This window comes from Carassius gibelio, chromosome A23, assembly GCF_023724105.1.
Source record: "Carassius gibelio isolate Cgi1373 ecotype wild population from Czech Republic chromosome A23, carGib1.2-hapl.c, whole genome shotgun sequence".
NCBI classification, from domain to species: Eukaryota; Metazoa; Chordata; class Actinopteri; order Cypriniformes; family Cyprinidae; genus Carassius; species Carassius gibelio.
The window spans coordinates 21,204,328-21,214,112 of record NC_068393.1 but is presented as its reverse complement, the minus strand read 5'-3'; the positions used below and the strand labels follow the sequence as shown (position 1 = coordinate 21,214,112).

The window sequence follows — 9,785 nt, the reverse complement described above, 5'->3', positions numbered from 1 at the left end:
TAACAGGAGCTCTTGGGATAAAAATGTATTGGGAAGAGCACATGTTTACCTCTCTTCCTCTGAGGAGGTTATTTAGTCAGCAGGGGCTGCTGGGTGGAGCAGTCCAAACCTATCATGTTCCTCCTCCTCATTCTGGGGGCATCACTTCTCGTACTCCGCAGAGTCTAGAGTGAGAGTAGCACTCCCAGGCCGAAGCCTTCTAGCGGAAAGCAGTTCTGCAGAACATTTTTCTCACTGGATAGTCTTTGTCAGTGTACTCCGCATAAAATGGTGCCTGTCACAAGATCAGTCTGACAACCCCGCTGTCGTTTCATATCATAGCGGTCTCCGGTGAGCGATTCTATCAGTTACTGCCCAGAAACATAGCAGTACTAAGAGGCTCGCTACCTCTACGGAAGTCTATGGAGGCAAAAGCCTACTAATACCAATACTTAATAAAGGATGCTGTCCTAAAACCTCGAGTCCTCTGATCTCCCCTTGCCCTTGATGGTCAAGGCTTACTCCACTAGGAGTGTGGTAGCCTCAAAGGCCTTCCAAGCGGGTGTCTCCATGCAGGACATCTAAAGTGCTGCGGGTTGATCCACGCCCCTTAGCCTTTGTCAAGTTCAATGGCTTAGATATGGGAGCCACTCCAGGCTCTTCTGTTCTCTCGCCCTAGCTGTGCAGGTTCACACACTAGGCAGAGATTTTAAAGTCTGGCGGCATGGGTTCCTTCGAGGGACTATGGTTACATGCGTAACCTGAGACATTTCTTAATATTCCATCATGAATATTTTGATCTTTCTCTCTCATGTAAAACACAATCTAGATGAACAATTCTAGGAGAACAATAAAGGTTTCCATGGCAGCAGAGATGTGATGGGAATTCTGATGTTGTCCACGAGAAAAATGCAGTTGGTCACTGCATCAGCACCACAGATGTCAGCTCAGGCAAACGCTTTATCACACACCTCTGCAAACATTCACAAGGTGAAAAATGAGACTGGGACTGAAGCATGCCAGAATTGTTAGCTGTGGGTAAAATTAATTCAACCCGATCTCCCAGGAAAATGTACCTCTTTGTAGGGCTGCACAATAAATCACATGACATATTTAATGTATAAATTGTCAGTAAAGCTGGTTCTGTATTCAGCGGTAAATCTCCATCACCAGTGTGCTTTCACATTTCAAATTTACTACACAGAGCCCAGCAAGCAATAGCAGTCATTTCAAAGTCTCGGCTACCTAATGACCCGATATAGCTTGGCTATGTGTAAACCAAATATAGCCCAATAACCTTGAATTTGGTTTCATGTCAAGTCATTTATTTATTTATTTTTTGGGCAAAACAACTGGTGAGATGTATGATATTCCATCACGTAAGCAAAGTCAACAGCATTTACAAGGTGTTTGGTTTCATTTATTTGACAAGTTCAATATGTAGCCTGACAAATTAACCACGGTGTAGAAATAACAATAAAGGATAACATTGACAGAATTGTCCAATGGACTGTCAATTCTGTTAACAGTGAGGGAAAGTGACATAACTTCCTGTATCTTACATAGTTGTGTGAGATAAGGCAAATTTAATTTAAAGGCAAAGTATAATATGGTAACAGAGTTGGCGCAAGATTACAGACACACATTTTTATAAGAAAAACGTTTATATTTTTTTTATTTTTTTTACATAATGTAGAATTATGCCGAGTTCACACTGCATATTTTCAATCTAGTTGAATCACCATTGTTTTTGCATTGCATGACTTCACAGTGAAAAATCGGGCTAAAATCATGCAGTGTGAACTCGGCATAAGCTGTTCAACAAACACAAAGCACTGGGACAGCTATTGAACTCGTTTTGGACTTTCTGCTTAAGAGCACCCTCTGGCATTAAGTATGAATGAAATTTAAACTGCATGAGAGTATTTAGCGCTCTGTAATACCATTATTTTGGATACCAATAAAATGCCAAGTCATGCAATAAATATTCTTAAAAATTTTCTCTTTAAATTTAAATTAGATTTTTTTCACACTGGCCCTGAAAACCTCTATGTGAACAGACTTGCCTGGAAAAAAGCATTGGAGGCGAATTTACGTTTTATTAAAAGTGTGGAAAACATGTCCCCTGTAACCCCCATGTATTTTGCACTCATGCATCCATATAACCCCTCACCCCAAATTCAGTATTTAAGGTTTGTTCCCATATTTCGCTTATAGTAAACAGTTACTGCTGAAGTTTTTCATCTTTCTCTGGCCTCTTTTAAAATGACCTGTTTACTAAGGCATGGTGTATTTTTCTTTATCACTGTAGTAACTCCCCCAAATAACAAGTAAAATAAGTACAAAAAATACAGTACAAAAACAGGAAAAAATGTAATAATTTTTTTCCCCTTTTATTCTGTTATTGCGGGTGTTCTGTCGATTTGTCCTACGCTGTCAGATTTTCCTACCTCCCACTAAAACAGTGGGTAGTACAATTCCACAACGAAAAATGCTACTGTAAAGTTATGGTTTATTAACGTCAACACCTACCACAACCCTAATCATACCCTTACTAATCATACTACAGTACTGCAAATACAGTAATTATGTGTTATATTCGCGGTTGTAGCTAAGGGATACAGCTACAGGAAACCAACAATAAATATTATTTTCTACCAATTATATTGTGTTTTTATTAAAGTCTACACCTACCCCAACCCAAACCTACCCTTACAGTAATGCAGATACATTAAATATTGTTGTTTAGCATGAGAAAAAGGACGCGATATTGATGTGCGCGTGCGCAGTAAACCCGGGTAGGAAAATCTGACAGGGTAGGATAAAATGTCAGGACACCGGCAGCAACTGGGACAGTGATAGATATTGCGATCAACAGGTTGGCGACCACTGGTCTATATTAATGTTTTGAGGTTTTAGAAACAAGCAAAAGTTAGGATAAATGTCTATATACAATTCAATGTTATGGAAAGTGTATAAGACAAGAATGTACTACCAAATTTTAAATGACAAGAGGAATAAAGCCTCATTTTAATAGATCCCTTTATATCACAAACTGACACAGTTTAGTATGATGGATTTTTTATTTTGAAGCTGAAGCTACACAGGACAGAGTGACCAACACCATGATACAATTACTTGAGTTTTCAAATGAGGAAAAACTGGTTAATAACTATTCAGAATTACATTTATAAGCTTTCAAACTAAATGGCAATTTCAGAAAGACTACTAAAAAATCTGAAAAGATGAAAAAACAATATTGTCTTGCATAAAGCATTAGTGCAATTGTCCTACATCATGATTAAATGCATTGTGAGGCGTTTAAGGTTTACAACCTGAAAGTTAAGAGAAACTAACAGCTGTTATCTAACTCTGCGAATCAATTCAGTGTGAACGTTTTCTATTCAGTGGAGCCATGACGTTTCTTCTGTTTTGGTTATTTGATTGGTTTAACAATGCTGTTTGACAGCAATGTTGGAGAATCCATGAACCTGAGTGAGCTGAGGAGAGTCCAGTGAGACCAGAAGTTTCTGTGGGCCGTGACACGTGGGAATAAACTTCTCTGTCAGGCACACTGTGGCATTCCCTGCAATGTCACTGTGAAAGAAAGAAAGATGATTTTATAATACTGTGTAATTATATTTTACTCTTCTTTTTTTTTTTCTTTTTTTTTGATTAAATGATCACTGTTTAGCAACAGTTTGAATATAATGCAAAATTAATTTACGGTTTAAATAATTAAATCAATTTTACCCATAGTTGACAACTCTTGCATGCTGCTGTCCAAGTCCCACAAAGCGGAATACAGAATTCTTCAGGACACGAGGCAGTGGATTCTGGAAAGTGATTTTGACTGGCACTTCTTGACCCAAGACAGCATCACTTACAGGCTGAGAAGAAGCACATACAAGACACAATTTAACACTAAATAATTCCAACCAATCAAAAGATTCAACAGTTAAACTCTAACTTTAAACTCACAGCGACAACAAGATCTGGTGTGCGCAGTCTGAAGTTGTACTGGGTGGCCAGAACCTGCTTCGTCTGAGCCACGTGTCCAAAGAGGTTGAGCATCAGTGAGGTGTGATCCACCAGGTGTTCCTTATACTCGTCATAACTCAGGGTCCATTCCAGAGCTCTGCCTATTATAGCAAAAATTACAAATACTGAATGAATACTCATGCTTTCATTACAAGTCTCTTTACCCATAAGCTGCATAATGCCAACTGGGTGGTATCATGTATTGCAACTCTTTATCACTTCTCACATTCAGCTTTATCTTTGAACTCTTTATGATTTCTTACATTCAGAGGGCTTGAGCTCGATGCATGTCTGGTCTCTCTTCAGGAAGGTCTTCCTGACTCCGGTGTAGTACGTGGCTGCAGCCTGGCTGTAGAGGGTGACGCTACGAGGTGAGCTGCATTTGTTTTTAAGATTGATGTAAAGCAAGGCATCCTTGCCCACACATAGTCCATCCTCTTTCAGGCTGACTTCACAGACAACATCCTCAGGACAGGGCAGTGGGTATGTGCATCTTCTCAAGCCGTGACGAAGAGCTGTTTCCAAAGCAGTGCTCTTCTCAGAAGAACCTGATCAATAAAAGAAAGAGTAAAATGCACATATGGTTGAATCGCAGGAGAGACACCAAACTTCATCATTTCTAGAAGCCATGGTTCAAAGTGTTGAGGACTGAAGCAGATGTTTTAAGTGAAATGCTTGTGGGTTTTACCATATGGGTGTTTGTAGAAATTTGTGATGTCTACACGTTGATCTGAGCCGACAGCTTTGGTACTGATGCAGTGACCTACTACATCCTTCTCAATATGAACAACACCAAAGGTCCCGTCACATCTCCGCTGCCAGTAAACCTTATCATTGTTCACCTAGAGCCACAACAGGAATCAGAAGTTATAATCGCTGTTTGTAAATTGTATGCAATGGTAAATTAAAGGAAATAACGCACTTCTGCGAAAAGGAAGGGCACATCATGCTTCAGGAAGACCTGCCCGCTGCGGATCGCAGCAACAGAGGTGGGACCGCAGCGGAAGAAGCCCTGGCTGGTCAGTTGAGGAGTGGAATCAACCACCTGCCAACCTCCAAAACCAGATGGCAGGTCTGGGCGAGTCATCCAGGCCTCATTCCACACATGGTAGTTCCTACATGGAAGAGAAGAAGAAAGATCTAGAAACACTTCATGGACATTCAGAGGAACTCTTGGTGACATTATAAATGGTAATGATACTTACCAGATTGGATCACGGTTCATGTGATCGATCAGCTGAAACTTCTCATCCAAGTAGACATCAGTTGACAAATGAACATCAGTGTCATGAGCAGAACAGAAGTTTGAAACTGGACGAGCAGGAACACCCAAACACCTCAACACTACGAGAAAGAGAAGAACAACAAAATAATTACATCTGTAATCACTTTCTCAAAACTTCTTCTTGTCCAGTCTGCAGGAACTCTTACGTGTGTTGGTGACTCCAGCAAAGGCCAAGCTCTGTCCATACTTGACTGGCGTTCCTCCACATTTGTAGAACTGTTTCAGGATGGCACTGCTGCTGCACCAGGATGTAGGAGCAGTTCCATCTCCATAGCAGTGTGACCAGTTACCCACCAGCACACCACTGCCTTTGCTGGCAATAACCTGATAAGGAAATAGAAATACTGAATTAAATAAAAGAACAAATCTGACTATTGTGTCAGGCTTTCCAAATGAAATCAGGGTGTTGATAAGAAGGAAATGAAGACTCACCATGTCAGAAACCACTCTGGAAATGTTAATGGGGCTTCCCCACCCTGAGCAAGGTGTACAGCTCTTCTCCAACACATACATACACGCAGACAAGATTCCCTTCTCAAACTAAGAATCAGACAGCAGAGTAAAGAAATTAGAGATTGTTCATAAAAATTCTGTAGAATTATGTTTCAGATGGGATTAGAAATGTGATCGGTTCAAGTAATAGGTTCCAGCATTTTTAATGTGCACCCTTGCTACTTACGGGGAAGTCGTGGCCTAATGGTTAGAGGGTTGGACTCCCAATCGAAGGGTTGTGAGTTCTAGTCTCGTGCCGGACGGAATTGTGGGTGGGGGGAGTGCATGTACAGTTCTCTCTCCACCTTCAATACCACGACTTAGGTGTCCTTGAGCAAGGCATCGAACCCCCAACTGCTCCCCGGGTGCCGCAGCATAAATGGCTGCCCACTGCTCCGGGTGTGTGCTCACAGTGTGTATGTGTGTGTTCACTGCTCTGTGTGTGTGCATTTCGGATGGGTTAAATGCAGAGCACAAATTCTGAGTATGGGTCACCATACTTGGCTGAATGTCACTTCACTTCACTTCACTTCACTTATAGGCAAGGGTGCACTTAAGTGTTATTCAGTCTGATCCACATAAGAGCACCTGGAGATTTGGTTTGGTTCTCACAATGCTCATAGTGTGACCAATTTAACAAAACCTATATATATATATATATATATATATATATATATATATATATATATATATATATATATATGTATGTATGTAACTAATAAAAGCAATAATAATATTACTGAACTTATTTCATTTTTTAAAATAAGACAAAAAACTAAAGTGTGATAATAATTTTAAAACAGAAACAAGGACTATTAAATAAAAAATACAATTATTTTATAGTAAACTAAAATAAAATGCTAATATTTTTTTATATGAAATTTCATCCATTTTCAAACTTAAATTTAGCAAGCTTTTATTTTGGCGGGCTGCCGAGACGTAAGTTTTTTATACGTTGTTACGGTTTGTGGATCTAAAATGGTTGTGGTGCAATTAAATTAAATGTATGCATTTAGCAGATGCTTTTATCCAAAGTGGCTTACAGTGCAGTTCATTCAGGCTATCAATTTTTACCTATCATGTGTTCCCAGGGAATCAAACCCCCAACCTTGGGTTTGATAAGTAAATGCTCTACCAATTGAGCTACAGGAACGCAATAACAGCTGTCAAATATGTCTGTACGCAAATGAGCAGTCGGAACTTACTTACACAGTGCATTTTTTCTTTTTTCTTTTGGTCGCACATGCATACTTATAACTAAGATTACTTACTAGAAAAAGAACAGTTTTGTCATTTCCAACATTTCCCAGTGACTCCAAACTCCCACTGAAGTCAGTGGATTCACAGCATCTCTCTGATATACACACAAGTTAATGGTAGACACTTTTGTAATACATGAGTGAAAGTTTGGCTCTTACTTGACCAAAGTTCCATGTTTTGCAGCCAATCTGCTGCTTAGTTCCGTAGTAGATTCTGCCCATGTCATTCAGCACATACTCAGCTCTCTCCGCCTCATCACTCAGGTACACACAGTCATCTGATGAAGAGAACAATTGCTTTAAACGGAAAAGCATTTGTTTTCTTTCCTCATTTTATTACATTTTCATATTTAGGTTTCAGTTGTTATATTAAAGTATAATAAAACACGTACCTTTACACCAGGGGTTGAACAGCATGTAAATGTCATTTTCAGGAACATAAGGTAAAGTGAATCTTCCTCCTGGACAGTGTGTCACGACACTGAGCTGGTATCGTCCAACACAAGCAGTCGGAACAGAGTGCACACACAGTTTGATTCGGTTTTGGGCTCGTTCCACAATCTTTGCCCCCCAGCAGTCTTTCTTGAATTCTTCCACAATTGGAACGATCACATAAGTGCCGTCCCGGATGGATGGGATATGACCTGTTAAACATACAAAACAACAAGAGATTCCAGTGATGGTAGAAATGCTGGTTCAGCTCCTCACATGTTCCTCCTCTACATATGTAGATACAGTTTATTCTCTGTTGTCTTGGATCATTTAGAAACTAACCTAGTTTGAGCTCCAGGTGAAGCTTGTCACAACTGGGATTGAAAGGACGGCACAGATCAACCCACATGTTGAAACTCTGTCCTCTGCGGACGATGAGATGGTCATCAAGGAAACAATGTGTGTGATGCTCCTGACGATTCAGTCCGGTCCTGCATTTGAGAAGGTCGACTTTACTCACCCGGAGGACAGCATCTGAGAAAACATAAAAGCAGAACACAGGTAATTGGTTTTCAAACAAATAATTCATTGAGTTATTATGAGTAAGAATAACAAATTTCCCATCATACACTGCAGGACAAAGATAAAGAAAATGTGAAGACTCTTACTCTCTGCTCCACAGACTTGCGTGCTTGTACAGTCATCCACATAATTCTTGACGACGACTTCCTTTGTGTCATAATCATGGCATTGAGCAACAAAACCGTAAGGATTAGCGTGTGAAGTACCGCAAGGATAATCATATGAAGTACCCCAAGGATAATCATATGAAGTACCCCAAGGATAATCATATGAAGTAGCGCAAGGAGTAGCATATGGAGTAGTGCATGGGTTAACACAAGGGTTAACATATGGGTAGGCATAAGGGGTAGTGCAAGGGTTAACATATGGGTGATGATAAGGGATAGTGCATGGGTTAACGCGAGGGTTGGTGTGAACCGGTGTATAGTATGCTGGTTTCCTCCAGTTGTACTCCTGCAGTTTAATGGCTGGGAAACGGCCAACGCTGCAGAGGTTTTTGTATGGGTTGTATACAAAAGGCATGCTGGGCAAAAAAGAAAGAAATGAGTGTCATGAGTGTGGTCTGTAATTGGTCAGTAGATGGTTAATAATTCATAAATTGGGTCACTTTGTTCTTAGAAATCAGATCTCCAGTTTCTTTTTAAGCTGTAATTACTAGACAGCAAAAAACATATCCTTACATGAAACATTGAGCTATTCCCAAAAATTTTAACTATATAAAGTTCATACCAGTACAATAGTTTTTAACCAACTTTTGATCCACAAAACTATGAATTCTAGATGTCAGCTTTCTTATAGAAATTAATAATTTGATAAAGTTTCAAACAATGTCTGAGACGATTACTTACATGGATGTTGTCCTTGTCTGTTCAAGAGAAACTGAACTGGAAACTGCTGCAGAAAGTGAACAGTAAGTCCTGCTTTAACCAGCTTGTGGCTCGTTCTGTAGTTTGTCTCTACAGCAGACGGGATATTTATACTACATCTCCATCTCCACCCCATCCACAGCTCATAGCTGAAGTGTGAATAGTTGTCCTCTTAAGAAAGGGATTAAAGGATTTTGAGTCATATTCATTTTGATTATTTCTTTTAGAGAATTAATGGGACAAGTTAACATCTTAGTTGAGTTGTTATGAACCTTCATTTTAGACTAACATCTATACCAGAGAATAGAACCCAATAAAATCAGTGAGAAACTCTCTACGCTGGATACACCAAGATATTGAATTTATTGCCAATGTAAAAGATCAGATCTCTTTCATGCAATCAGAGCAGTGAGTCTGCAATCCACAGACATCACCAGACTCTTGGTCTTATGCTTTGAAATGCTTTTCCCCAACCTTTAATGCAGCCAGTTCCAACTGTTGCTTGTTTTGGGGAGTTTCTGTCTTTAGTCTCCTCTTCAGCTGGTGAAATTAATGTTCAATCGTATTTAAATCTGGAGATTGATTTGGGCAATCTACAAACCTGATTCCAAAAAAGTTGAGACATTGTACAAATTGTGAATAAAAACAGAATGAAATGTTGTGGAAGTTTCAAATTTCAAACATAGATGACATATCAAATGTTTAAACTGAGAAAATTTATCATTTTAAGAGAAAAATAAGTTGATTTTAAATTTCATGGCATCAACACATCTCAAAAAAGTTGGGACAAGGCCATGTTTACCACTATGTGGCATCCTCTCTTCTTTTTATAAGGAGAAAAGTTGCTTG

General features: G+C 39.5%; 1 protein-coding gene across 1 annotated transcript; it reads right to left on the bottom strand.

Annotated features, from left to right (window-relative positions):
* Window positions 1-3,370: 3,370 nt before the first annotated feature.
* LOC127944740 (protein-glutamine gamma-glutamyltransferase K-like) lies at window positions 3,371-8,593 on the bottom strand. Its single transcript, XM_052540942.1, has 13 exons — window positions 8,157-8,593; window positions 7,831-8,022; window positions 7,449-7,700; window positions 7,216-7,334; window positions 5,738-5,845; window positions 5,452-5,629; window positions 5,226-5,364; window positions 4,943-5,135; window positions 4,709-4,862; window positions 4,284-4,568; window positions 3,961-4,121; window positions 3,733-3,869; window positions 3,371-3,576 (listed from the first exon to the last, which is right to left on the bottom strand). The coding sequence occupies exons 1-13, from the start codon at window positions 8,590-8,592 to the stop codon at window positions 3,429-3,431; spliced, it is 2,502 nt and encodes an 833-aa protein (XP_052396902.1). The 5' UTR covers window position 8,593; the 3' UTR covers window positions 3,371-3,428.
* Between the last annotated feature and the right edge of the window lie 1,192 nt (window positions 8,594-9,785).

Coding starts and splice junctions, on each gene's coding strand:
- LOC127944740 (XM_052540942.1), bottom strand. CDS start 8,592: ATGCCTTTTGTATACAACCCATACAAAAACCTCTGCAGCGTTGGCCGT. Junction 5,630..5,737: donor CCAGAGTGGTTTCTGACATG/GTGAGTCTTCAT, acceptor TTTCCTTATCAG/GTTATTGCCAGCAAAGGCAG. Junction 4,122..4,283: donor CGAGCTCAAGCCCTCTGAAT/GTAAGAAATCAT, acceptor TTGCTATAATAG/GCAGAGCTCTGGAATGGACC.